General features: G+C 37.1%; 11 protein-coding genes across 11 annotated transcripts; 8 read left to right on the top strand and 3 right to left on the bottom strand.

Moving 5' to 3' along the window:
* Nucleotides 1-1,522: 1,522 nt before the first annotated feature.
* Nucleotides 1,523-3,294, top strand: GCK72_018470 (uncharacterized protein; the record flags this gene model as incomplete). Its single annotated transcript, XM_053732570.1, has 8 exons — nt 1,523-1,543; nt 1,587-1,774; nt 1,823-1,933; nt 2,135-2,237; nt 2,283-2,447; nt 2,501-2,722; nt 2,816-2,926; nt 3,007-3,294. The coding sequence occupies 8 exons, from the start codon at nt 1,523-1,525 to the stop codon at nt 3,292-3,294; spliced, it is 1,209 nt and encodes a 402-aa protein (XP_053581483.1).
* Nucleotides 3,295-3,880: 586 nt separating this feature from the next.
* Nucleotides 3,881-4,847, top strand: GCK72_018469 (uncharacterized protein; the record flags this gene model as incomplete). Its single annotated transcript, XM_053732569.1, has 3 exons — nt 3,881-4,031; nt 4,228-4,467; nt 4,774-4,847. 3 exons carry the CDS (start codon nt 3,881-3,883, stop codon nt 4,845-4,847), a joined length of 465 nt encoding a protein of 154 aa, XP_053581482.1.
* Nucleotides 4,848-5,510: 663 nt separating this feature from the next.
* Nucleotides 5,511-7,003, top strand: GCK72_018468 (uncharacterized protein; the record flags this gene model as incomplete). Its single annotated transcript, XM_053732568.1, has 5 exons — nt 5,511-5,562; nt 5,802-5,884; nt 5,937-6,045; nt 6,282-6,440; nt 6,819-7,003. The coding sequence occupies 5 exons, from the start codon at nt 5,511-5,513 to the stop codon at nt 7,001-7,003; spliced, it is 588 nt and encodes a 195-aa protein (XP_053581481.1).
* A 201-nt stretch (nt 7,004-7,204) lies between these two features.
* GCK72_018467 (uncharacterized protein) lies at nt 7,205-7,872 on the top strand (the record flags this gene model as incomplete). The annotated part of the gene is made up of 3 exons (XM_003114423.2): nt 7,205-7,330; nt 7,388-7,655; nt 7,703-7,872. The coding sequence occupies 3 exons, from the start codon at nt 7,205-7,207 to the stop codon at nt 7,870-7,872; spliced, it is 564 nt and encodes a 187-aa protein (XP_003114471.2).
* A 385-nt stretch (nt 7,873-8,257) lies between these two features.
* On the top strand, nt 8,258-8,854 carry GCK72_018466 (uncharacterized protein; the record flags this gene model as incomplete). The annotated part of the gene is made up of 2 exons (XM_053732567.1): nt 8,258-8,636; nt 8,682-8,854. 2 exons carry the CDS (start codon nt 8,258-8,260, stop codon nt 8,852-8,854), a joined length of 552 nt encoding a protein of 183 aa, XP_053581480.1.
* Nucleotides 8,855-11,058: 2,204 nt separating this feature from the next.
* On the top strand, nt 11,059-11,728 carry GCK72_018465 (uncharacterized protein; the record flags this gene model as incomplete). Its single annotated transcript, XM_003113984.2, has 2 exons — nt 11,059-11,497; nt 11,544-11,728. The coding sequence occupies 2 exons, from the start codon at nt 11,059-11,061 to the stop codon at nt 11,726-11,728; spliced, it is 624 nt and encodes a 207-aa protein (XP_003114032.2).
* Nucleotides 11,729-12,347: 619 nt separating this feature from the next.
* On the bottom strand, nt 12,348-12,996 carry GCK72_018464 (uncharacterized protein; the record flags this gene model as incomplete). Its single annotated transcript, XM_003114513.2, has 3 exons — nt 12,348-12,670; nt 12,716-12,833; nt 12,880-12,996. 3 exons carry the CDS (start codon nt 12,994-12,996, stop codon nt 12,348-12,350), a joined length of 558 nt encoding a protein of 185 aa, XP_003114561.2.
* Nucleotides 12,997-13,487: 491 nt separating this feature from the next.
* Nucleotides 13,488-14,149, bottom strand: GCK72_018463 (uncharacterized protein; the record flags this gene model as incomplete). Its single annotated transcript, XM_003114227.2, has 3 exons — nt 13,488-13,810; nt 13,855-13,972; nt 14,027-14,149. 3 exons carry the CDS (start codon nt 14,147-14,149, stop codon nt 13,488-13,490), a joined length of 564 nt encoding a protein of 187 aa, XP_003114275.1.
* A 2,611-nt stretch (nt 14,150-16,760) lies between these two features.
* GCK72_018462 (uncharacterized protein) lies at nt 16,761-18,015 on the top strand (the record flags this gene model as incomplete). The annotated part of the gene is made up of 5 exons (XM_003114473.2): nt 16,761-16,903; nt 16,951-17,074; nt 17,515-17,670; nt 17,720-17,839; nt 17,884-18,015. 5 exons carry the CDS (start codon nt 16,761-16,763, stop codon nt 18,013-18,015), a joined length of 675 nt encoding a protein of 224 aa, XP_003114521.2.
* Nucleotides 18,016-19,207: 1,192 nt separating this feature from the next.
* GCK72_018461 (uncharacterized protein) lies at nt 19,208-22,194 on the top strand (the record flags this gene model as incomplete). The annotated part of the gene is made up of 10 exons (XM_003114483.2): nt 19,208-19,297; nt 19,346-19,468; nt 19,658-19,942; nt 20,139-20,426; nt 20,474-20,667; nt 20,717-21,224; nt 21,276-21,440; nt 21,486-21,620; nt 21,667-21,855; nt 21,907-22,194. 10 exons carry the CDS (start codon nt 19,208-19,210, stop codon nt 22,192-22,194), a joined length of 2,265 nt encoding a protein of 754 aa, XP_003114531.2.
* Nucleotides 22,195-22,386: 192 nt separating this feature from the next.
* Nucleotides 22,387-25,130, bottom strand: GCK72_018460 (uncharacterized protein; the record flags this gene model as incomplete). Its single annotated transcript, XM_053732566.1, has 6 exons — nt 22,387-22,905; nt 22,954-23,125; nt 23,181-23,531; nt 23,621-23,698; nt 23,754-23,802; nt 25,079-25,130. The coding sequence occupies 6 exons, from the start codon at nt 25,128-25,130 to the stop codon at nt 22,387-22,389; spliced, it is 1,221 nt and encodes a 406-aa protein (XP_053581479.1).
* Between the last annotated feature and the right edge of the window lie 2,744 nt (nt 25,131-27,874).

The raw sequence follows: 27,874 nt of genomic DNA, 5'->3' as shown, positions 1-27,874 counted from the left end.
GTAAATGAATTGAGGAAAAAAACGTTTTCCAGAGGTGAATAACCCCATAACTTCGTTAATAATAAATAGTTTGTAGTTCCACAGACAAAAATTGATGAATTTGAAAGGAAATTGGAAAAGGTTGAAGAAATGCGGAAAAAACAAAGAATATTTACCGGGTGATAAAAAAAAAGAATGACAAAAATGAGCGCCACGCGGCAAGCCGGGTCTCGATACGATATTTAAAGGCGCATCGAATTCAAACTGCAAAGTACTGTAGGGAAAATTATTTATTGAAATGAAGAGCGATATCGCGATCGTTCAAAGCAAGGTTTGCAAAGAAAACAACAAAAGAAACAAATTTCGCCTGACAAATCTTGATTTTAAAAAAAAGTTATATTTTCCGCCGTGTGGAAATCATTCCAAGTTTATATTATTACTAACTAATATTAATCAGTATATTTACCAAGCTAAAGCTGAAATTAAATAATTAAGTTACGGGATTTAAATACTGTAACTAAAGCGCAAAAATTAAAGCATAAACAATTAAAGCGTAAAAATTGTTTTGTCATCAGGCTTGCAAAATGCAGCTTGAAAAACTGGAACCTATCCCTTTGAAAATTATAAGCACATGTGCTTCAATTACAGTTTTTACAGTATGACATGATTTGAAGGTCAGTTCTTATCTAATCGCTTTAATTGCACGTGCACAATTAGGATTTTTCTATGAATGGGACATTCCATTATCAGACAGCGAAATCCGCCAAACCTCTCCAAAAAAGCAAAAATCTTAATAAGAATGTTAGAAATCTGAAAGAAGAATCACTTCTCTCGAATTGAAAATTCTGAGCTCGGGTATCAGCAGAGAAGAACCTCTTCGAATCTCGAGAAGAACCTCTTCGAATCTACAAAACTTGGAACAGTGAAACTTTCAGACGAAATTCGCAGCACTACAATGGAGAGTGGAAAAGCAAACACTCGAAGCCTCACATTTTATCGTTATACTGAATTGAAATTGCCGTACTTCATATACATTGATTTGTTTCTTCATTTTACAAATTTTAATCCATTCGTCACTCTCTTCTCATACCGACTTCCGAGTAAACTATCCAACTCTTCTAACTTTCCCTTCCCATTTTGTTCCATTTTTTTCAGAATTCAGTCGAACCTTGTTGTATATTTGATTCACAAAAACTTGACGTACTAAACAGTAATCGGATTGCAGTCGAAACCCTCGACGCATAAATTTGAAGCGCCCAGCAGCGTACCGCTCACTTTTCTTCTGCCATTCTTCCATTTCAAGTTTTTATTGTTTGTTTGCTCGATGTGCAACTTCACGCCTGATAACATATGTTCCTCTATATTTTTGTACTTTTTTGCATTTCCTAGCTTTTTCTGTATTTGATTTAGATTTTATTTTTTCTATTGACTTTTTCCCTCTTACGAGTTGCCTTTTTTAACCATCTCCAAGTCAATAAAAAACGTTGAATGAACACACTTTTTTTGAGGTAATAATTCCCTAGGATTATCAATTTTATCCGGAATGGCTGAACTTTCAATGAATGTAAGTTTTCACTCATTCTTTAAAAAAATTAAAATTGTTAAAGGATCAAATTAAACTGGCATCTGAGTGGGGTTACAATCAAGAAGACATCATTGCTGCATTGAAAATCAACTCCAGAGATGGATCTAAAGAATTTGAAAGATTTGAGAATTTTGATGTAATGTTGGATATTTTGAATAAGGTTTCTGGAAGAGGAGATTCGAGATCCAGCCGTAAACATTATGGTCCAGGGTAATAATTATAGCTGGAAGGAGACATCAGAACTGTTATTTCTTGCAGAGATTTAATGTCTACTTCTGTAACAAGTCTACATCCACACAGTAGTTCATCGAAACCTCATAGAAGCCTTTCTGTTGCAAGATCTTCATCTTTCCATCTATCGACCCCGAAGTTAGTTTTCGTTGATATGACTCATGAATCTCGTACGGACTCTGAGTTTTTATGCAAAACTCGATGTTTTTGCAGATGACAAACGCACTCTAGCGTGAATGTGAACTTCTAGGTGTTCATGAGTAATAAAGTAATCAGTTGACACCATTATCTTTATTCTAGAGCTCTCCACTTTCCACTGATAATCCCCATGTTCTTCAGAAGTACCCGTGATTCCCATGACATTGTTCGTCTTCTCGCAACACTTGAAAAGGAGAAAGAACGAGATCGAAAGGAGGTCGACAGTCAGTTCACTATTCTCAAGGTGACCTTCTTTCAACTGAAACCTCTAAACAACTCCTTGTTCCAGAACAGAATAAACCATTTGGAAAATGAGAAAGAACAACTGATTTCTGAGGTTCAAGATTTGAAGAGAACTCTTGAAGACTCGGATCAGGATTTGAAGGATTGTAGAGAAGAGATGAATCGATTGATGGAGGAGAAAATTGAGGCAGCAGATAAACTGGATAAAATGGTTAGATTCTTTACAGTAGCTCTAGACAAAAAAGTAAGAAACACACAGTTCAGACTATCCAAAACTACCGCCAACAACAAGAGATTCATGACCAAAAAGAGCTGTCTGAGCATCGTAAAAAGATATATTCTGAAGAAAAAGCGCGAAAAGACGAGGAGATTTTGAACCTTCAAAAGCAGAAGACCGACGTCGAAACGGAGTTGGAACGGAAGAGTGCGCTTTTAGATGAACAGACAAATGTGACTAAACGAATGGAGGAGAAAAGTTATCAGTTGGTTAGTCTCTCTCTAGAATAGACAGAATGTGGATTATGGAATATCAGATCAATGCTCTTTAAATTCAGAGTCAAAACTAAATATTTTTTTCAGAAACCCCTGGTACTGCTGGATGAACTCACCAAGAAACACAGCCAGTTGGTTGATCTTTCAACTGAATTTCTTCCCAATATAAATGCCGTAAAGTCACTGTATAAACAATTGGTAGGCCAACCCTGATTTCTATTCAATTATTTTTCCTTGCTTTTTTCCCGATTCTAGATAGCTTAAGATTTTTATTCCAGTTCGATAGTTTCCCACAGTTGGAAGCCAACGTCCAGGAATCGAAGCTCGTGATGGAACGCCGCGTAGAAGAAGTCGAGGAGCAACTACGCTCTCGTAACCGTGATTTCCAACGTCTTCAGGAGAAGCTCGTAGCAGAATGTTGCATCTGTCTGGCCACGAAACCATCCATTGTTTTCATGCCTTGTCGTCATCTGATCACATGTTCCGATTGCTACGATGCAAGCGATTTTCGAGAGTGTCCAACGTGTCGGTCGACTATTGAAAATTCAATAACAGTGTTCATGTGAACAATAAAGTTTATTTTTGTTTGTCATTTTCATATGCAACTATTCCATTATTTTTATTTCCAGATTTCACATAAAACATATATGTTTTTTGGATTGTTTTGAACTTTGAGGATAAACACTATGAGGGATATATTATGCGGATAAACACGTGGTAGTCTGTTCAGATCTATTGCTAAAACATTTCATGGGTTATTAAAACAGATTCCAGATTTGTCTACAACTGTATAAAGTTCTTGTATTTTTATATCGAGAATGAAAAGAAGCGTGTAAAGTTATTATTCCTTCCCGCTCCATCTCTTCTTCCATAAAAATGATGGTTTCGCTCAGAGGAATAAATCGATCAGGGCGACGAAAAGAAGGGAACGAAAAACAGAAAAAACTGAAGAGAGAGAGAAAAGGGAATAGAGAAATCAGTATTATCAATCGTGCATACCGTTTTCGTTCTCTCCTTTTTTCGTTCTCCGTTTTCATCTCTCTCACTCCCTTCTTCAATAAATTTCTTTCTCTTTTCATTGTCAAAACAGAAACAGGGAAAACAATGTAGTACGTGCCACACGCTCACCGTACTATCTACTATCAGTTTCAGATGGCCGACGAGGCGATTCGTTCGAAACGAAGCATGCTCTACGCTACGTTTTACGCTAAATATGAAGATTTGGAGGAACTGAGAAGAACGACTCCACCCGGAACTTATGCTGAAAATCCATTCAACCTAGATAATATTGGAGATGGATACGGTATGTTGCGTTCTCGGAATTCAAAATCAGTGTTCAGAGTTGACATTTTGGAATGCGCGAAGCATTTTTACAGTAGTAAAAATCTTAATCACTTGATTGATGACTTCCCGTCTCTTACGTGATCAAAAATCTCTCAACCTAAACTATACCACTACTCAAAAATGTTTAGTTTAAAAAAAACTGTCTCCTTTTCCAGATGTCTGGACACGAGGTGAAACTCAACTGTTGGTTTTGGCAGTTATAATCGTCATCCTCACTCTAATCTTCGCTGCCATTGTTGCTCTGGATTGTGGTAGAAATGCACCGCCCATAATGAGAACTGGAACACTTCGTGATATTGTATGGCAAGGAGGACGAATGCGCAATCCCCAGAGAGTTCATACTGGAAGGTCAGCTGCGAGAAACAATCCTGACAATACTTCGGGAGATCTCAAAGGTATGTGATGCACATGTGCACAATTTATGAGAGTTTCCGACAGGAGTCAAATCGAAGCATTATCCGAAAAACATGTTTTGGTAATATTTCCCAAATGTTAGGATACACCTTTTTTAGTGTATTTTGCAAAAATCACAAGTAATCAGGAAATTTTGCAAATCTATGGGAACATTGCCACAAAATGTTTCAATCTATTTAAACAACAGAAACCCAAAGAGCAACAAGGAAGTAGTAAAAAGAGCACATGTTCTCAATTGTTTCTTCCTGTTTCTCATTCCTATCCACCATCTTTTCCTCATTTTACAGCCCCGCCGCTCAGCTATTTGGCCCCTCCACCATACGTCGATCGCCGTCAAGACACAGCAACACTTCCCATATAACTTGAACTACTTCTCGTATTTTATTTCAATCTTTCATTTTTCCAATGTTGAAAAAGAGCCAAAGAGAAAGGAAACTGTTTTCATTATATTAATGCAAGGTTTACAATAATATTTGTTTTTGTTAAAATAATGGCTTTCTGTATAATAAACTTCTGGGGTAGATGAACCCTCCTATAACTTTTGATTTGGATCACACAAAATCTCAAAATCTCCCAAACAAAAATATAAGAAATTTATTAGTATCTGAAACCCAAAACAATGAGAATTCAAGTCTATCAAAACTGGAGTTAATAGATCAATAAGAAAGATCATGAAGATTATTTTTCCCAAACTATTTTTACAAATGAATGACCACCCACAAAGAGATGAAATCAGATGTTATTATTGTTTCGTTACCTCCGACCTCTTCTCGTCTCTCATTGTCTAATCACTTTTCACTCTCGCTATCCTTCCATTTCTTATCTAAATGTCATCGACCAGTATCTATTATCCTTCAACTTTTCTCAACGTTCACCCTATATTCTTTTCCATTGAGAATGATTTTTTGGAATTCGTGTAAACTTTATCCCTTGTGAAATGCAGTGACATTACACCACAAAAGTAGTAATTATTTACAGAAAAAACAACACCTTCACTCTTTGACTGGCTCAGTTATCCGATAGAATGTTGTCGAATATCTCGTTCATTTTGTTGGTCTCTATATGCATTGTACTAGGTACTATTCTACTATCCTATCAGAAGCACCATGAACTTTCTCTCGAGAAACTACATAATTCTAAACTCAAATCATTTGAATGTTCTAAAAATGAATTCAAACTGTCTGTGGACAAAATAACTAGTCCCGTGGTGGTTCCTCGAAAATTCAAAGGTAGTTTATGTAGTGAGAAGAGGAAAAACTGTAATTGTATTTGTTCCAAACATCTTTTCCTATTGACAACTTGATTTTTTGTTCAGGAGAGAAAAGTTTTCTCCTTCCAAACTGCCAACAACCTCTTCATCACGGAGTTCAAAACTGCACAAACACTTCCTCACTCCGTGTAAGTTCTCCCTAATAAAGTACCTCCCAAAAGAACAAATATGATTTTGCAGTTCTATATGGATGCCGATACGGAGACATGTTTGGCATTCAAATACTCGGGTTGTGGCGGAAATTCGAACAATTTCGAGACATGGAGTGAATGTGGAAGATGTTTTGCAAGTGAGTCATATTTTTAGAAGAATGGGAAAATTACAATGTTGTGCCACGCAAGAAGACAGTTGGCGTCCAACAGAAAATGAGTTTAGTGGCAGCACAATTGTTCGAAATCATACCGACACAAAGCGAAAGTGTAACCACTCAACTTGCCTCTATTCTTTCTAAATGTTTGAAATTTTGTTTTCGTTTTCATGTCAAAATTTTCTCCTTTTTGCCCCAGTCAACCTTGGGAATTTCAGTGGACTACTCAGGATGTCCGCTTGGATCCAAATCAATCAAAAATCTGAATGCCAACCACACAATCTGTGCTCATAGCATGAACGAGGAGTGCACTGGACCCAATTCCTTCTGTAGACGTGGAGCATTCTTTGGAACGTGTTGTGACAAAACTATCAGAGGTGAGTGACTTCAAACTAGAAGGTGAACAGCAAGAATCATAGCGTCAAGTGTTCAAAGATTCATGACCATTCAAATTCAACACATTTCAAAAAACCAGTTAGTATGTAGTCTCCTCTTATCAATCTTTCGATTCTCTCGCTTTCCGATCAGCTCAGAACACATAAAACAACATGTGCAAGTTATGAGAAAATAGAGTAGTTGGGAGTGTTTTTATTTTGATAATCGTCAACAATAAAGAGCAAACACCAACAAAATTCGCAGTTCAAAAGGTAGCTGTTTTGCATAACAGTATAAAAGCGGACAACTTTTACAGTGTTTTGATACATTCGATTCTTTTCCGTTTTCATTACGATCTTATAAAAACTGTCATGTTTCAGACAAAGAGAACAGTGATTCAAACAAAAAAGAGGGATGTGCTCCAGGTACCCAAAAAGTCACTTATAAAACTGGAAGTGGCTTTTCTATTACTCTTCTCGGTAAGACATGCGGGTCCAACTTCTGCCCACAGAAGTCTACCTGTCATCAAGGAAACTATTTTGCCTACTGTTGTGCCGCAGTTTGAGAAGTTGAGGAAGGTACCAAGAAGGCATTTATTTCATCCGGTGATATTTACCGTGAGCTTAACATGACCATTCTGAATTCATAAAGTTTTTATTTTGAAATTATTCTCATCAACATTTTCTCAATCTCTAGATGTCATTCAGTCATCTGATGTTACCTTTGTACAAATACAAGTTCTTAAAGTTCACGTAATTCTTTTAAGATGTTGAAGTTTATACTTCTAATTGTTCTATTTTGTATCGTGGGTGTCTCTGCTCAATTCCGTCCCGAATGTGAGCATCCTTTGCATTATGGAGTTCAACAATGTACCAACTCTTCTTCTGTTAGAGTAAGTTTCACATTTAAAAAATATGTTGACTCTGAAATATCAATTCAAATTGTTCAGTACCACTTCGACAAAGACGCGAAGAAATGTCTCGCTTTCAAATATTCCGGATGTGGAGGAAACGCCAACAACTTTGCCGGCTACCAAGAATGTCAATCTTTCTGTCTCCCAATGGATTATTTCACCTGTCCAGGAGGAACTGAGGCAGTTGCCAGTAAGAATGGAAAGACACATTGCGGAGGAATGGAACAACTGGCATGTGACGGCCCAAATACTTTCTGTTTGAATGGTCCATTCACTGGAATTTGCTGTGACACAAGAGCCAGAGGTGAGAAATCATCCTCATAGCTGATAACTGATCATAAATTATTTCAGATAAGATCAACGATGACTACGAAAAGGAATGTGGACCAGGGAAGCTGAAGCACCAGATCGACATCGGAGGAATCACTATTCCAATGTTCGGAAAGACTTGTGACTCCGCCTTCTGTCCAGCAAACACCAAATGTCATCAAGGAAACTATTTTGCGTATTGCTGCGCCTAATTTTACGGAAATCGTTCATCTAGTTATTTCTTCGTTCTATGTTTTTCGCGCCTTGCAATCTGATTTCCTGCCAATCGTTTTCTGATTCAACCGTCATAATAAACTTTTATGTCTGTCAACATTAAGGATAAATCTATTAAATTTCAATTGAACCTGAATCACGATAATCTTTTCTGGTGCTGAGAATATATTCATAGGAAGATTCATACTAAACTTTCTACTCCTCCAATTCAAAAGGAAAGAGAAACTGTGTACCGTATCCCTTTATGATATTTGAATCAAAATACAAAAACGAAATGGGCGTCATAAAAGTGGAATGAAGTGTTCAAAGGTCATTCGAAGATCCATAAAAGGGAGCATCCATTCCCATTTCCTTCATTTCTCGATGATTCGAGTTCTTCTTCTCCTTTCTGTCCTTGTCGGCATCGCGGCTTCCCAGAACATTTGTAGCTGGCCCGTTGACTTGGGGGGAAACTCGTGTTCTGCTTCCAATTCTTCGATTCGCTTCTTCTATGATGTAGAATTCAAACGTTGTCTTCCATTCCTGTACAATGGATGCGGAGGAAATGAGAATAACTTTCCGGAAATGCGACTGTGTCGTCAGAGATGTACTCCACTTGATCAACTAGTCTGCCCTGCCAATACCCCATCAATACCGAACAAATCTGGATCAACTGGTTGTGGTGCATGTGATGATCCGACGAAGAGCTTCTGTCATAAAGGACCTAATGGAGCTGGAATCTGCTGCTCATCGGATGCACAGAGTAAGGATTTCAAGAGACTTCAGAAATTTCATTTATTCGTTTCAGGAAAAGTGAACGAAGATCGTGAATTGACATGTTCAAATGGGAAGAAAAAGTATACCATCGTCCGTGGGGACAAGGAAAGAGTCTACATTGGAAAGTCGTGTGATCACAAGTTCTGTCCAGATGGATACGATTGCCAAAAGGGAAATTATTATGCATTCTGTTGTGCCAAATAATTTATATTTCAATAAAGTTTTAATGTTCAATGCTGTTTGAATGGTTTAAAAGAATCCTCACTGAAAAGAGTGTTTTTACATTAAGTTTTTTCTCAGGAAATATCGAGCAGTCTTTGAGGAAATAGTGTAGGTACAAAAATGTCAGCAAAAAAGAATAAGCAAAAATGTCCTTGAATAAATACAAGTCCACTCGAATATTATAGATGGTACCTTGAGAGGTACTAAAATTTATTTTGTTTGAGCCGGTTTAGGCAAAAATCAGGACTTTTTTGGCTTGGAGTTTGACATATTATAAAAAAATGTTCTCCACAAAAACGATTTTTTATTGTTCCAGAATTCGATCAAAATCAGAAAATACGGTGAATTTTTTTATCTTCAGAAAGCGCTCGAAATGGGGCCTCCCTCTTTTTTCCGGGAATTTTGGAAAACTGTCAGTTTTTGTCGGAGAATAGTAAAACTTTCACAGAATCTGAAGACATAGCTGGGGACGCGATTCCCAAAGTTTCAAAAATATACGTTTATTTTTAACCGTTTTATGACAATCCGGGACGCGCGGGACGGGGACGCGTGACGTCCCACCGCGTCCCATTTCGAGCGCTATCTTCAGAAATGAATGCTTTTCGAGAAGCGTTCCACAAAGAAGAATTCTCACACATTCCCATTTTGAGAATTAGATTTCATTTGAGTTTGACATTGACTGCTCGTTAACGATAACTTCCCAAGTTCCCAGACACTTTCGCTTTTGTATTTGTATTGTATTTTATTCTTATAAAAAATTATCAATATATGGGGCGAGAGGCTGAGAATGAGTCCCTCACGAGACCATTCAAAGGGTGGGTTAAAGTAAGAGATGTGGGGCAACAAATAAAAGAATGACCGGTATGAGGGGAATAAATAGAAGGCATTATGGATTGAACAATAAGGTAATGCGGGGAAAGGTGGTTTGGGAGTACAGAATAAGAATAAGCTCTAATAGCGCGTGATACTAGACGAAATTAGGGTATTGAACTCGGAAGGAGAGAGAAAATATGAGCTTTGGGAGGTAATGGCATTCCAGATGGGAATGGTGTGGGAAAAAAGTCAGAACACTTGGGTTTAATACAAATAAGATTCATAGGGCGACGGGTGGAGGAGGAAAACCGGATGTACGAATCTAGGTGTGGAAAGTATGAGGTACTGCTTAGAAATTTATATAGGAGGAGAAGCTGGCCTTTGAGTCTACGATGGCGCAATGAGAAGAGATTAAGTTGGGCTAGACGATCGGAATAGAAGGAATAAGTTATGTTACAACGTTGAAAGATTTTCCTGGTGAAGAATCGGAGAGGAGTTTCTAGCGATAACGATAATTTAGAAGCAGGAGGGGGTGAGTATACTACAGAACAATATTCAATAATGGGTAAAACATAGCAATTGAAAAGGAAAATGTAGAATTGTGGAGAGGTTGATTTGAAGGATTTCAGAAGTTGTTTAGTACGTAGGAGGGCGGAAGCGATAGTCTTGTTGATGTGGGATTTAAATTTCAAGGTTGAATCTGTGATGAGACCGAGATCCCGAACAGATTTGGAAGTTTCGATAGGTTGACCAGCAATGAAGTAGGGAAATGAAATGTTTTTTGATCCAAGTCGAAGGAGAGATGTTTTGGTATGGGCAAGAGGAAGAGAGTTAGAGGATGCCCAGGTTTCAATAAGATCGATGCCTTTTTGGACCGCAAAAGGGTTGGAGGAATAAATTTTTATGTCATCGGCAAATGCGGAGACCTGTAGGGAAGGGATGTGTGCGAGATCAAGAAGTAAATCGTTTATAAATTTTTTTATTTATTTAAAAAATCTTACCTCTGTTTTGAACTGGCTGCAATCATCGCCCGTTTGTACTGAAATATCCTCAGTTATACATCGTTTTCAGAGAAATGTTCGAAATGAAAGACACTATGCACAAATATTGTTACCAGGTGAACCTTGATCCTGTAAGTGAATTCCTTAAATTTGGTTCGACTTCTTCTAGAATCGGATTCCAAAGAACACTGAAACAAAACACAATAGAGTTCAAAAGAACAAAGTACTTTTCGGTTTGATCTTCTGAACTATCTCAATAAACTGATACTTTTCATTTTTATTGACTTCCTCAGATTCAACAAAAAAAAAGAGTTTTTACATTGTGAACTACTATAAATACTTCTGACTTTCAATGGTGATACTCATCTAGAGATGATGATTTTATCCATTCTTCTGGCTCTTCTGAGCATTACTCGCTTTGCGAATGCAGAATGGGTGAGACCTGCAGCATGTGTTGCTCCACTTGTTGTTGGCTCAACTCCATGTTCTGCAGAGGCCCCAGTTAGACATTTCTACGATACTGAGAAGGATCGATGCTATGCTTTCCGTTATACTGGATGCGGTGGAAATGCCAACAATTTCGAGACGAAGCGTCTATGTGAAAAGATCTGTACCGGTGATCCAAACAGAGTGATGTGTCCTGGAAGCACCAAACCAACTTTGAATGTTTTGGGAAAAACTTCGCCTTGTGGGAAGCCTAACAACACGGAAGGATTACCAGAATGTGTAGGTGCAGACTTTTATCGAGATCTAGGAACAAACTTTTGTCATGATCTTGGTGCCGGGCAATGTTGTGCTGTGGAGAGCATTAGTGAGTTGAAAACAAAATTAACGATTTGTAATCGAATTGTTTTCAGGCAAATTAGCATCAGATTTCTGGTTGTTTGAGTGTCCTGATGGGAGAACAAAATATGCTCCGCCGAGCAATAACTCACACTTCAAATATGAAAAATTTGTTCTTGGCAAAAACTGTGACACGAACTTCTGCCCGGATGGATACGAATGCGTCATGGGAAACTATTATTCGTTCTGCTGCAAATAAGATAAACTTCTTTTTGTGACTGAATAAATTTTAAGCATTAACTTTGTTTTTTGAATGTTATTCTAGAAATCCAGCCGGCTTATGAAAGCAGTAGCGCTTCTGAAATATATCACCAATTGAGAGAATACTACTCATTTCTGAGATTTTTGAGAGAAAGTATGTAATTTTCTTCAAGCTCGGTCCAAAAATCCGCTTTTTGAAAAAAGTGAGAAGATATCCAAGGGATAAAACTGCCTTTTCCGTTTTGTTCGTTTTTAATTCAAAAGTGGAACTATTCACCGTGCACTTAAAACTCAAAAATCAGGTCGTGAAGTCAATTGGTGAAATCCATGCACATGGAATCTAGCGTCGATAAGGGTTCAGAAAAATAAAACTGTGATTTTAAATCACATTGATAGGCTATTCGGTTAACTCTGAAATTCAGGATGTAGTTCTAAATAATTTTAAGTTGAGGATTCACACCGGTGCTTGAGATTACTGAGAGCAACTTTTTGTATAAGCACAGAGAAGAAGAACATTACAACTTCTCACTGTTTTTTCCAACCAAGCTCGTAGATATACTTTACGAAGTTTTCAACAAAAAACTTTTGAAAGTTCACAAATGTTTATTAGTTGTCATTTAGTTTTCACAACAATAAGAGAAGAAATTTCCGTTTTGACAAGTGTATCCCGTTGGGCAGGCGACTGCTTCACATGATTTGGCCAATACGGCAGATCCATCGATTTGCCAACGAGCTTTTCCATTTGGGCAAGTAGAAGACTTGTCTGATTGATATCCAAGGACAACGGTACGGTTGCAGCAGAGAGACATAGATGCGAAGTGGGTGCAGTATGCATCTGGACTTTCACAGCCTTCACCAGATTTCGAATTTTTCGAACATTGATTATTATTCTTGCTGTCAAAAATGGTTCTGGTGTGGAGAGGACATTGGATGATGTTAGCTGAAATTACTGAATTAGTTATATATTTTCTCTAAGAGATCTCACATGGATCTAGGGCACATGTATCTTCGCAGTCCTTAAGTGTTTTGTAGTTGTTCAATGTTCCGGCACATCCTTTATATTGAAAAGCGTGACACTGATTGAGTTTTGGATCGAAGTGATACTGAAATCCATTCTCGTTATTGTTAAAGATCATACTGACAACTCACTCTTTGAGATGGCGGATCGCTACAGGATGTTCCCCTTGACAACGGCAAGAAACATTTGGGATAATGTCCCGAAACAGCGAAAGCACAGAGAGCAACCAAGAGGATGATTCTTGACATTTTCAGTGGCATTGCTACCTTTCGGCTCATTTTTATACTATCAAAGGGATGTTCCTTTGATCCTTCGAACGATTTGAACTTCATAAAACAGATACATGTGATAAAATTCATTCTTTATTACTGAAGTTTTTATGACTTGACACTCAACAGTACCCCTTTTTGAATCGAAGGACAAAAAATGACATGGAAGGAACACATAAATTCACACTTTTCAACAAGTTTACAAAAGAGACCAATAAATAAGACCAATAGATGGGTCCACATAATTTTTTTGGGTCCGTATAATTATCATGAGACGTTTTAGGTTTACATAATTTTCATTTTAGAATTACGCTTTTCATATAATTATTTCTGGGTACAAACACTTTATGGGTAAACATGGAATGCCATTGGTCTACTTATCTGGTACAGAGCCGTAAATACAAGGCATTCAAATATGAATGTTCTTCATTGACAAGTCGAATAGGATTATTATTATTATTATTTATCAATCAGTTCTCACAACAATACGAAAAAAAGTTTCCATCTTTGCAACTGTATCCACTTGGACACACTACTGCACCACATGACTTTGCCAGAACTACGACTCCATCGATTTGCCAACGAGCTTTTCTAGATGGACACATGGAAGACTTATCCTCTTCATACCCGATGGTAACAGTTCTATTGCAGCAGAGTGCCATTGCTGTGAAATTGGTACAAATTGCATCTGGACTTTCGCAACCTTCCCCGTCCTTCGAATCAATTGGACAAATGTTGTTGTTCTTGCTATCAAATACCGTTCGAGTTCCAAGAGGACACTGGATATAAGTTTCTGAAATGTATAGTTTGTCAGAGTTCTGTAGCATCGATGCTCACTTGGATCAATATAACACGCCTCCTCACAATCCTTAGGCGTTTCATAGTTATTCAAAGTACCACCACATCCTTTATATTGGAATGCATGACATTGGTTCAGTTTTGGATCATAATGATACTGAAAAACTAATTTCCGAGTTTACTTTTGGTTAAACTCTTTCAGCCAACTCACTTTTTGGGAAGGAGCATTCTCACAGTTTTTGTTAGTTCCGGAGGACAATGGCAGGAAACATTTTGGAGGATGAGCCAAAACCACGGAAAGAAATACAGCACTAAGAAAAAGTTGCATAGACATTTCGTATGAATTTGATAGTTTTTCTGGCTTTTATAGTATTTCAAGAGAAGACGTGCAGAAAACAACTATTTTTATTCTTATGTTGTGTGGATGTATTTGTTTCTATTCAGTTGTGGCAAATGATTCATCTTGATTTGAATGATTGTATCCAGACAATGATCTTATGGTCAACGTCTGATGTCAAAGGAAGGGATGTTATAGTTTATATTTATGAGAGAGTTCAATGTCAAATAAATTCTGGAAGTGATTTCACAATTAGCTTTTGAAAACTGGTTTCTGAAAGATTAAAAAATTTACATGGGAATGACCCAAGGTGAAACGCTGGGTTTTCTTAGATATTTTGGGAAATGATACCCCTTACCCCAACTAGAACAAAATAAAAATATTACGTGCCCCTTTTAAGTTTCCAGAGAATGGCAGACATAATTCCATTTTTTCGAATTTTTCGAGTTGAACCACATCGAGACATTGTAACTCGGTCAATTCAAGAGCAATCTTTTCAAACTAAAATGTAATCGCAAGATATAGGCCAAGGCTTCATAAAAGGTAACTAACTCATGTTTCCAGCTGTGACTCCCGAATTACTATAAATGAAAATGTGAAATTTTGCACTTCTCATGAAACCAGAAAGTGGCCATTTTCGAAAAAAGGTATTTGGGAGACTATGTCTATCCGATTGCCAGTGACAAATAAGGTATATATACGTATTCAAATATATGGCTCACCTTTCATTCCAGAGACTTATTTTCATTTTTTCAGTTTTTCAGATCAACTTCATGTATAGGGGTACGTCAATTCGTTAAAAATAACTTCCGCGTTTTTCAGTGAATTTTCCCTTTTTTTTAGTTAGACGGCAATTGATCAACTCTACAGTTGAAAAATCACACGTGAAGTTGAACTGAAAAATTGAAAAAATGAAAATAAATCTCGTAAATGAAAGGTGAGCCATATATTTGAGCATGCATATGTACCTTATTTGAGATGTACGTCCAGATAGACATAGTCTCCCAAATACCTTTTTTCGAAAATGACCACTTTCTGATTTCATGAGAAGTGCAAAATTTCACATTTTGATTTGTAGTAATCTGGGAGTCACAGCTGGAAACATGAGTCTTTTACCTTTTATGAAGCCTTGGCCTATATCTTGCGTTTACACTTTAGTTTGGAAAGATTACTCTTGAGTTGACCGAGTTACGATGTCTCGAAGTGGTTCAACTCGAAAAATTCGAAAAAATGGAATTATGTCTGCCATTCTCTGGAAACTTAAAAGGGGCACGTAATATTTTTATTTTGTTCTAGTTGGGGTAAGGGCTATCATTTCCCAAAATGTCTAAGAAAACCCAGCGTTTCACCTTGGGTCATTCCCATGTTAGACTAGTTTCAAAGAATAGAAAAATGGAAGAAAAGGGAAACAAACTGGTTTTTTCCAGAATGCATTGCATTTGAAATTCGTCAAGCTCATTTCTCAGATTGTTTTCCCTAGATCTTTGAGAAGCTTCTTGAATTTTTTTTCGTTGTATCGTGTAATCCACATGGTTTTCCTCTTTAGGATCACAAAGATCAGAAAACAACAACAACAACACAGTTGTTTTATCTAGTGCATTACATTCTCATCTCCAGCACGTGCATCATTTCCCTCCAACTCTCTTTCTTTCTCATACTCTCTTTCTCTCTCCATTTTCCATTCTCTCTCTCTCACTTGCCATTTTTTCTGCTAACCCCAACACACTAACACACAAACCATTCATTGGCATCGGTCACTCCAACGTTGCGCAATTTTGCATCTTATCTTATCTTTTGGGGCAGATTGATATATAATAATAGAAGATTCAGAAAGTTTTTATATGCTGCATTTTTTAAGAAACAGTTCTAAATTCTTGGGAATTTCCCTTTATTTCTTTCTTGTCTTTTGAACTTTGTTGTCAAATATTGACACTTTTCCATTCCTCAATTCATTCCTTCGTTCATCGATATTTCTTTTTAATGTAGGGTTTTGTCCTTATCAATGGTTTATTGTTGTTTTCAATCCGTTTCAACTGAAACAAGACCCTTCTCTTTTCTACTTCTAGCATAATTCCTACAGTGTGTTGGGGCACAAACTATAGAAACAAACTGTGTTTTTCTTTCTAACCCTACATTTATTCTCCGCAAAGCAACGTAGCATTTCATGAAATTGTCATCATTTTGTGATTTCTTTATTTAGTTCAGGTTCACTTAAAAGGTATATAATGAACAGCAAATAACTTTTTTCCGCTCTCTCGTCCAGAGTTTGAAGGAAACTTCAGACTTTCTTCATTCTCATGTTTATGTTTCTTGCTTTCACATCAACCCTCCAGTATTCTTCTATGTAGGTGTTCCAGACCATTGAAATGTTATTTATTTTCCGTTTAACTCCTTTTCAAGATTACTTCTCTAATATCGAAAATCACCCTTGTTCTCTCATTTCACTAATTTTTTGTACCTAATTAAGCACCGCCCATGTCACATTCTTGTCTTGTCAAATTGAAACGAACTAATTCAATTCTAATTGCCTTTAGTCTTCCATCTTCTTTATCCTCCTATTTTTCAGTTTCAACTTCTTTCTGTTTCCCTCTATTAACTGTTTTCAGAAATGTTTCTCGAAATCTTCACAGTATGGCTTGGCCTTTTCTCCATAGGATTCACTTTTTTGCCCATGTTTATGGTGTTCGATTGGCGTAAGAGAGGGTCTGCTGATGGTTTTAGTTCAGTTAATTTTGTGCTTCCAATGCTTGTGTAAGTTTATTTTCATTTTTATCCAGGTTTCATCTTTTTGTTTCCAGACAATCCTTCTGGCTCCGTCACGGATACATGACAAATGACCAGACAAACATCATCATCAATTCTGTTAACTTGGTTTTCTTCGCATTTTACGTCTCCGCGTTCGCCTACTATCAACCAAAGAGAGTGAGTTTGTGGGCAATGAAATGATTGTTTGGAGACAGAATAGTTACTGATAAGCGGAGAAAATTTGAAAAGTGAAATTCAAAAGTCAGTCAAGAAAGTGAAAGTTGTGGTCTATATGTTGTAGGTCTGACACAAAAAGTTGTGATTCCAGAAATGCACATAAAACTGGAATTTTTTATGATAAAAAAAGTGAAGTAATGAGTTATTGAATGAAAAAAAAACAATAACAGAAAAATCGCAATTAAAAATCTAAGCTCGGATTTTCCTATCAGATCTGCAGTATAGTTGAATTAAGGACTGTAGATGACATTGCACTGGTTCGCGTATTTGTAGAAAAGCACTCCAGATAACATACATTCGATCATCTTTTTTATAGAAAAAAACTCACTATTAGGTTTTAAAATAACATGAGAATACAAAAGATGATTACTAATTTTCAGAAATACCTCATCGGTCAAATCATCGCTGCCGCCCTTGCTATCAAAGTGGCATTCGCTTACGTGGACACTCATGATGCTGCTTCGATCAACGATGCCATGGGATCAATGGCTGCTGGAGCACAGATTTTCAGTTTGGTTGGAGGAATTTACGAGATTGTTAGTTTTTTGTTTCTTCAAGCTTGAGTAACGTTTTAACATTTTTCAGAAACGTGTCATCTCAATGGGAACTACTGAATACATCCCAGCCGGGTTCCAGTTTGCCATTTTCACCCTTATTCTTCAATGGCTTCTTTTCGGAATTCTTCACGGAAACCAATTCATTGCTGTGAGTTAAACTGAAAATGTCGTAAATTAATATTTTTCCTCCAGATTTCCAACGCTGCCGGTTTGTTAGTAAACATTGCAACCATCTCATTGTACTTCTTCTATCCACCACTCACATGGACTGTTCCAATTTTCAATATTCCACCACAAAAGAAAGATGCCAAGAAGGTCGAATAAATTGAGTTGAATGGAGTAATGTATTTTATAATTCTTGCCTTGAATAGTGCCTTTTTTGATTCTTGATTTTGTATTTTTTTAATATCTTTTTTGAACGTGTAGAATAAATTTTAAAAGTTTGTATAAAAGTGAAAAATCAAAAAAAACAAGGAACATTTGAAGTTGTCAGGGAAACTTGGCCTGGGTGATCTTGAAAATAACTCGTTTTTTTGTTAAAAACCCAGCTCAAATTAAAACAGATTAGGACAATCATCCTTAAAAATGAAGTGGTTCGAGAAAACACTTCAAATAACTGATTTTCTTACAAAGAGAGTTAGATTTTGCAGCATTAACCATCCGAGACTTTCGGAGGAAATTTCATTTTATAAACTTTTTCGCTTTTTTACGACGACTTTTTCACCTTTTGACTTTTCAAAAAGTCATAGTTTTGGCTATGAACAACTGATATTCTAGGTTAAAAAAGTCTAAAAAATACAAAGTTGTTAAACTTCTGGCTTGCAATGTCCTTTACCAACAGGTGCGATCGGATTGACACCTTCTGCCATAGTCTAACGACTGCCAGGTTTTCCTTGGATACACTCAAGTGTTCTCTCGATGAGTTCAGTAGCTGTCAGATATATCTTTATTGACACATCAACCAGGTTCATACATGTTTTTCATGACATTCGCAACAAATTCTTGCTAATTTTGTGCCCATTAAGAAAACTATAATGGTCCAACAACTCGAAGAAACCTTATGAGGCTAATTAATTTGTGTGTCCATTTCCCGGTGACCAATCTCCTTTCTTCCTCCTTCTCTAAGATTTGAACACAGTGTAAACACAAATCGAAACCACTTTCGCATATTCATATTTGCTCCCAGAAACAATTCTTTTCGTTTCTTTTCCCATCCTCCTCCTTCCTTCTTCCTTGAGAACCATTCCCTTCTTCTCCTCTCTTTTCCATGATTTTGCAAATGAACTTTCTCTCAATTCTCAGCCAGCCATCCACGAGACACGTTGTGTTATCAGTTATCATATCGCCGAAACCCCCCTAATCAACTATTTCCCCTTTTTCCGTAGTACATGTGCGCCCGTCGTCGGAATATACTTTGCCCGGGCCCTGTACTATAAAAGGCAACCCATATCAACGGGCGCAATGACCAAATGTTCAATTTTGTCTCCACTCACGTTTTCCTTCTTTTTCAGAAACAATGCCTCCAGTCAACAGTAAATACGAATGGCCGTATCCAGTGGCCAAGAGGTTTCCAGGAGGATTTGAGAGGTTCTCTTATAGAACTTATGTAAGAGTATACTGTAGAAGTATCACGAAGAGATGGTGATGATTTCAGAATTGGTTTGAGAATCGACTCTGGCCAGTTAGACCTCTGCCATTTCTGACAGCAACAGCAGCTGCCACTGCATTCCAAGTGAGAGATATTGGATTAGAGGGAATCCGAGAGAATGTACACAAAGTGAGTGATGACATCCAGTTTAGGTTAATGTCTAGGGTAGGCTGGAATTTTATGAGGACGGTGAATCCTCTTTCAAATTTCAAGGAGCCTTACGTAATTTTCAATGTAGAGCAACAAAACCTAGTTCGGAGCCTGAAAAGTCCCAGCCCATGTTCCAAACGTCTGTTATCTCCTCACATCGATTTTCAGCTACTGAAACCTCTTGCTATCTCTGTTGGATCTGTGTACACTTCTGTCTTCTTGTTCCGTCATTTCCTCAAATACTTCTACTTTTCCTACAAAGGATATTTGTTCGAGAACCCAAAGAAGCCATCAATCCGTACAATAATTTGGGGTGTTCTTCGAAAAGTTCTTCTCGCTGTGGCCCCTCCACAACTATCTTCATGTGACCGACTTCTGCCAAACCTCCCACTTCCAGCACTTCAGGATACGGTAGATAGATACATGGATTCTATGAAACATCTTATGCCAGAGGTGAGAAAACATAGTGACGAAAGTAAAAATGAATTTGGAGAACACAGTTCATATAACAGGTTTTTGAAAAGTAAACATTTATATTTACGCTTATTTTCAAAACATGACGATGACACATTTCTGAAATATACTTTGCCCGAGACGTCTACCGACTGATAACTCATTTTCTGCGTATTAATGTTTTTTCTCTTATCAGGAGAACTATGTGGAATTGCTCGAGATGTCACGCGAGTTCGTGGCAAAGGAGGGACGCAGTCTTCAAAGATATGCGTGGTTCCTTCACAAGTTCACTGATAATTATGTGACGTCTCTGTGGGAAACCTATATTTATATGGCTGGAAGATATCCATTGCTGATTAACAGTAGTGTTGCACAATGTACAATGTATGGACCGAGTGATTTAATTCAAGCTTATCAGGTGGCTAGACTGATATACATCGAGACGATTGCTAATTTGGCATTGGATAGACAGAAGTATATGGCGGTGAGTTTCTGACGGAACAACCTCGATAGTTTCCACTTCATCTGCAGGTAGGTGACGGTATTATGTCTACCCGTCACTACAAGAACATCTACAACGGTTGCCGTATTCCTGGCCAACAATATGATCATTTCCAATGGAACAAACCAGCCAAACATATCATCCTAGTTCATGATTGTACTTGGTATAAGGTGGATGTCTGTGATGCCAACGGGAATCTTTATACTGTTGATCAGCTTGCCAAGTTAGTTCCAAAAAACAATTTGACACCCAATATTTTTTAAATCATTCAGAATTGTCGCCGAAGTGATGAAAAGAGATGATAAATCAAAAGGATATCTTCGAAATATCGCCAGTCTCACAACTGATAGAAGAACTGAATGGTGTGCCAATAGACAGAAGTTCTTCTTGGATAACAAACATAACCGTCGACTTCTCGACTGTATTGAAACTGCTCAATTCGTTATGTCAGTTGATGGAGATTTGAATTGGGGTGTGGAGACAACTGAGCAGTTATCCAATTACATGAAGGATATGTTGGCTGGATCAGGAGCTAATCGTTGGGTTGATAAGACTATGAATTATGCAGTTGATGCAAGTGGAAGAGCTGGAGCCACGGGAGAGCATTCTCCATGTGACGGAGCAGAATTGGATCATTTATGTGAAAATGTTTTGAATGTAGATAAACAAGTTTTAGAATCTCCAAGTAAAGAGAGACAATTGGAAATTATTCAAATGACTGAAGAAGAGAAGAAAACGTTGAAATTAGCAGAAAAGCTAGGCTTCCAGGAAGTTGATGGAGTATGTTCCTCCTTATGATTGAGGAGACGTTTCCAATTATTCTGGTTTCAGATGGAAACCGAAGTGAATCGTTGCTTCGAACAGCATCTGAAAGCTTCTGATGATCTTCACATGCACTCTTTGGCATTCACTGATTTTGGAAAAGGACGTGTCAAGAAATGTGGAATTTCCCCAGATGGTTTCTTACAAATGGCTATTCAACTTGCCAACTATTATGTAACCGCAGTTTCAAGTCTAGAAATATTCAAATAGCTATTTCAGGATCAAGGAAAAATTGTGCTAACTTATGAGCCAGGATCAGTCAGATTCTATGCCAACTCGAGAACAGAGACACTTCGTCCAGTGACCGATGCATCTTGCAATTTTGTAAAAGCTATGATGAACCAGGAAGCAACGGTAGATTAGACTCGGTCAGTCCTTCTTATATTTTACAGAATTTCAGCAAAAAGAGCGTCGTGAGCTGTTGAAGAAGGCGTGTGGAGATCACGTTGAAAATTGTAAACAGGTTATGACAGGAAATGGAATTGACCGACATTTATTCGTTTTGTGTGTTCTGGCAAAAGGGCTAGGATATTCAAGCCCGTTCCTTGAGGAATACGCGAATCAGAAGTGGTTGTTGAGCACGAGCAACGTGAGTCACCAAAACGTGGAAATTATTATTTGTTTTTATGAATATGTTCAGATTCCAAACATGACGAATTCCGTTGATGAAGACACAACTGAAGACAAGATAATGCTTGGCGCTTCGTTTGGAGCAGTTGCTCAGGACGGCTACGGAATCTGTTATCGCTTTGCTGGAAACCGCGCTATCATGGTTCACATAACCTCTTATCATTCTTCTCCAGCCACAGATTCTGACAGATTTGGACAGCATTTGCGTGAAGCAATCCACACTTTGGCTGATTTGTTCGACGAGGAACCGAGTAACAACAATGTTTCCAAGAATAATAATGTCTCGAAAAACTTCTAAAACTGTGCTTTTGAAAAACTTGGATATATTTGTATTTTTGACACACCTTGTATGATAAATTTTTTTCTACGTTTTTATAATTTCAGCCAACAGATCTTAAAGCTGTGAGTTTATTCGGAATATTGAAATCATTATTATGACATGAGGGATCATTATAAGTGCTTGGAAATTTATGACACAATGATTCGGGTTTTATTGTAATATTTCCGACACAATAACACCGTTTGATTCGAGCAACTTTTTGAGCATCATCAAGATTGGTCCGAGATTGGGAACTGCGAACATGGCGACATTGAAGTTGGTGGAATTGATACCGAATGCGTTAACAACGAAGATTCTTGAGTCAGATTCCAAAGATCTATCAACCATAACACGATACGTTTGGTATACTTTTGGATCTTCTGCGTGCTCGAATTCATCACTTTCCATCAAAATAGTAGATGTAGCTGTGAGTTGATCTTGAACTTTAGCAGCTGGCAACAAGGACAAAACAGTCATTCCGATGACGGAGGCAAGAAGGAAGATGAGTCCAATGGCATATGGAAGTGGCACTGCCGAGAAGAAACTCAAGTTGTAGATGGCATTAATGATGGAGAAGAAGCAGAAGAGTGGAGCAACTTTGGCGTAACTCGAGAGGGATTCGTTTGCTTTCTTGACCAATTTGATGAGTTCTCTTTGACGGAAACTGAATTCGGAAATAGTGGTATGATCCTGAAAGTAAGAGAGTTTATGAAGAGACACGCCTGGTCATCGTGTTACCTTGAGTTTCTTGTCTTCACTAGCTTTTTGCAATTCTTTGTTGAAGTACTCAATTTCACGAGTCATTGAGAATTGAACGAGAACGTAGAACACAAGACAAGAAGAGGTAATAATCCAGACAAGGAAAGCGAGAGCTGGGAACAAAGAATACTTGTAGACAGGGACGACATCTCTGAAAAATAACAGTTTAATCTCAAGATCTCATCATCTGGTGAATTCAAACTCACCCTGAGAACACAATCTTCTCGCGAAGCGCATTGAACAAAGCAGTGAATGCAAGAGTTCCCAACCAGGGAAGCGAGAAAAAGAAAGCTTTCTTTCTCAGTCCACGGTAATCATCAATTTCTTCGTTTGGCTCGACACGAAGCACTCTTACTTGGTTTAATTGGTTCAGATAGTTTGGAATGAAAGCGTTGGCAGTCCATCCCATGACACAGAAACTACACACAACTGCATGAAGACCCATGAATCCGAAGACGTTGGACTCTGACCAGTTGAAAGAAAGAAGTTTTCCTTCTTCACCGAGGAATGTGAATGCACGGAAGAACATGAGAATGATGATGATAATTGCGAAGATTCTGGAAAGCAGAGAATAGAAACGAATCGAAAAGTGAGAGGACTTAAAAATAGAAAGGGTTTGAAGAAGCGAACTGTGCTGAGCTCTTACCTTGCCAAATACCCGCAGATCTTCGACCCGCTCCCATTGTTGGCAGCTGCACATGGAGAGCAGTCTAGACCTGTCAATCTGAAATAATTCTCGTTGTTGAACATAATTTCTAAAATTCTTTTAAAAAACTCACTTGACAGTGTATTTGAAGCATCCCAGCAGATCGATATTCTCCGACTTTTCTGTAAACGGAAAAGGTTTCTCCATGGGGCTAACCATTTCGTATTTTGTAGATTTTTTCGAATCAGGTGATGTTTTGATCTAGCCCTATAGAGTATGAGACTAGCTGGTGTATGAACGTCTTTTATATATAATTTTGGAAGGTGGCACAGTACAAACTCACAAAAATAAAAAGAAGGCGTGGCTTGAGTCACATCACTGATAACAATTAAAATAGAAGAATAGAAGAGACAGGTAAACCACAATAACAGTAAAACACTCATTGATTGGAACGGAAACGTTTTAAAAAGAATTTTGAAACTTGATAAGTTTGGAAGAATTCACGAAAAAGACTACTGTAGAAAGGTAAACAAGCGACCAAGAAACGTAATAATAATCTGAGTCAGATCGAGTAAATTTCAATTTTTGACGCTGATCAGAGATTAGTCATTTCTTTTTGAAAGACGATAGAGCAAAAGAGCAGAAGACATTATTTACTAACCACTGATAAAAGATGAGGGAGCGAATCCAAGAACCGAATGCTTTTCCGTCATTTTATGAGTTTAGTAAAGAGAATATACAGGATGTTGCGAGGCTTTTATGTCTCTCTATTCGGTAATGTTTTCTCTGTTTTACGGTTGCGGAGTGATTCATACTATAACTGAGTTTTCTTTCTTGACGGAACGGTCTTCATATAAATTTCTTTCTTATTACCAGGTGGGTTGTTTTCATGAAAAAAGCCAGTACTATACATTCGGACATTGAAATATCAATCTATTATTTTACTCATTCGCTGAAAAAATCTTTGAAAAAAGTTAAAAATTTGCAGTTTTCTTGTTCGGAGTTATTTGAAAATAGTTAAATGAACCGAAGTTTTTTTTTGAGTTATTACTAAGTTAATAACTTATTACGGTATTATTTTCAAATTGATTAAAAAGGACTTATGAAAAGGGCAAAGAGTCTTCCTGTTTGCATTTCTAATTTTCAAAATGGAAATCTTTGCCAAAGTCGATTACGGAAAGTGAATGTGAAAATTAATTTTCTGGAGACCTTAATTAGAGTGAGTATCTAGGCGTCAACTAAAACTAATTTCAAGTGTAACAAGGTTGAAAAGAAGAAAGAGTAAAACATCCTTTCATAGAAGGGAACTGGAAACCTTCTAGACCAGAAATTCATAGAGTTGCTGCTAATAACTCAACTTCAATTGAAAGCTGTATGCAAAGTAGATTTGAGTTTTAAAGTATATGTATTATCTAATTTGGAAATATTTTGTTTTCTGAATAAAACACGAAAACTTACGAGTCGACCCATCTACCAACATCTCCATTTGTTGAACCTCACCAGCTTTCATTCCGTTCATGAATAACTACTTGAAACTGAAATATTTGAGTTTAAATGAAATAGGACCAACTGAACAAAACGAGTATATGAAGTGAGTGGAGAGAGAGAAATGGGTTGTGTCAATGAAGAGAATTCAATATGCAAATTGAAAGTTGGATGTGAAATTTGAAACCAAACCTAGAAACTGAAAGTAGTGTTTTGTGCATGTGCTTTGTGACTTGTAGCGTTTATCGGTATGAGTAATATTATTGCACTTGTCTGACTTCGAATTCTATAGAAATAATACAATGAAACTATCGAAACAGATAGAAGAAGGATTTGTCATCATCATCGTCGTCGACACAGTTTCCGTTTTCCATTCATTCATTCAGATGATGAAATGACAGATATTCTCACCTCAAAGATCACTGGAAGAAATAGAATTTGTGATGATGTGATTGAGGGGTCAGGTGTCGGAAGAGTGAAAACAATAGCAGGTGGTCTATATCGAATTTGCAGCAGGTTCAAAACAAATCAGTGAGAAAACGAAAGCTATAGTCTAAAGACATGTGGGAATTATATTATAGAAACCGGGTGGCAGTATTTAGACAACATAAATAATAGATAAGAAAGTATTCCTTTAAAAAAATCCATAAATCATGGAACCTCATGATCACATTTTTTGAATTTAACTCTTTCGACCAAAAGATATCTAATTAAAAGGAATGCAAAAAACTTCCTAACAATCACACATTTCAGACTCAAGGAATCTTGCGCTTTTTCATACTTTGAGTTACATGTTGAAGTGCGAAAGTTTATTTTGGTTATACTAAAGTAAATTGTTTGGCTAAATTAGAACGATTCAGTTTAAATTCCGAAATCAAAAATCCAAAAAAAGAGAAAAATTGAATCAAAAAGTTTGTGTTCAACCAAAATACGGAAAGAAATTTTTGATCCGCAGCAAAACGATTAGTCTGCGGGAAACCAGTCTCCTTTAAAAAGGTGTTACACGAGGATTGACACAAATCACAATCTGATATAAATGTATATCTAACATCATTTATATATGGAAGTGTGAGAATTGAGATAAGAACAATAGGAGGTGATTAATGTGTTAGTGCTCTCGTGGTCAAGGCACAATGAGCACAACCTAAAATACGAAACTACAGAAAATAGAAATGAAAAGCTCAAATTGAGTTGGCAAAGAGAGAAATAGACATAGTTAAAAATGACAGACCATTGTGTTGAACAAACAAAACATTTCGTTTGGAATCAAATAAAAGTTGGGAAATGGGTCGGTGAGTTCAAAGTGCCGTTGGAAATCAAATAGGGCATGGTAATGATCTTTGAAGTAATGTTATGACTTGTACTAACATAAAATATCACATGCGAAAGCATACATCAAAAGGGGCGGAGATCAGCTGGATCAACACAATTTGATATTTTGATCAATGTGACTGAAGTATACCTGGAGCTCCTTTGAGTATGAAAAGGTGAGAGGAATGATGACAAATGAAGATTTGAGAGCAGATTTCAATGTGAGTGGCTTATGGAAGATTCTATTTTGGCAGAAGTCTGGTTGGACCTTGGCAAATAAAAATAAGAAGACGAGAGATCAAAGATTTTGATGTAAGTATAGTGGCTGAATGTGGCATGACAAAATCAGGAAAAAAACCCATGAGCAAGTTTGTTACCTGGAGAAGAACTAATATCAGATAACACATTTGACAAAATTAGAAATATATTATTTATGTCATCATTAAAGCGAGAATGGTTAGGGACTTTTCTCAGATTTTGAATTGTTCAAAAACCACAAATGATTCCATCTTCTGAATGACCATCCACTTTATATTTCTTTTTTTTTGAAAGCCAACGTCTTAATCAAATCAAATTATTGCGTAACAAGATGTCATCTCAACAAAATACAAAAATGACTGTGAAAAATTCGTCAAGATTTGAAACTTCGAAGATACAGAAATGGCTAGTACCATTGTTAGTATCGGACACAGACTAAAAAAATACGAAATGAGATTGCCAAAGTCAAATAGTAGGTCAAAAAAGAAAGGCAAACACTCGTCTCTTCCTGCCTTTTCTATTGTTAGAAAACGTAAAGTAGGAGGTTTTCAATTTTCAAAAAGCTTCCAAAGAGCATGAGTTTCCTTGACAACTCGCGGATTAGACACTGCTCCGAAAAATAAAATTTCGGAGACAAAATGGGAAATGAGTTCTGAGATTGTGTGGTGAGCAGGTGGATATAATAAGAGGGGCGGGATAAGTAAAGGTGGTCACAAAATTATGTGGCTCAAGAGGTGTGCATGCTGACAAATATATGGATATTCTATACATCAGTTCCAGAATTCTCAGAGTTCAGAAGAATTGAATTGAAGGAAGATATTAATGGGACCAACGGTAAAAAGGAATATATAGAATTCGTATCGATGACATTGGACTGTAGTTGACATGAAGATGAACTGTGTTTTTTTTTCGAAAGACTTGATTCATTTCAAATTCCACGGGTGCCACGATTTGTATTAACTATTTTCTTGCAGTCGTACTAATTCCCGTGTCAACATTTTGTGAAAACCTGAAATTAATACATGCTAACTTATTCCTGAAAAAATATTTATGCACAGTTGTGATCCTCTTGCTTCGAAATTTGAATTGTTTTCAAATTATTTTTAAAATATATTAATGGAACATAATGAATCCGACGCCGGCATGTGTCAGGTCGTTAGAACTTGTCAAGATCTATATTTAAAAAAATGTTCTAGCTAA

This window comes from Caenorhabditis remanei, chromosome V (genome assembly GCF_010183535.1).
Source record: "Caenorhabditis remanei strain PX506 chromosome V, whole genome shotgun sequence".
Classification (NCBI taxonomy): Eukaryota; Metazoa; Nematoda; class Chromadorea; order Rhabditida; family Rhabditidae; genus Caenorhabditis; species Caenorhabditis remanei.
The sequence above is the reverse complement of the archived record's forward strand: the minus strand, read 5'-3'. Positions and strand labels throughout refer to the sequence as shown.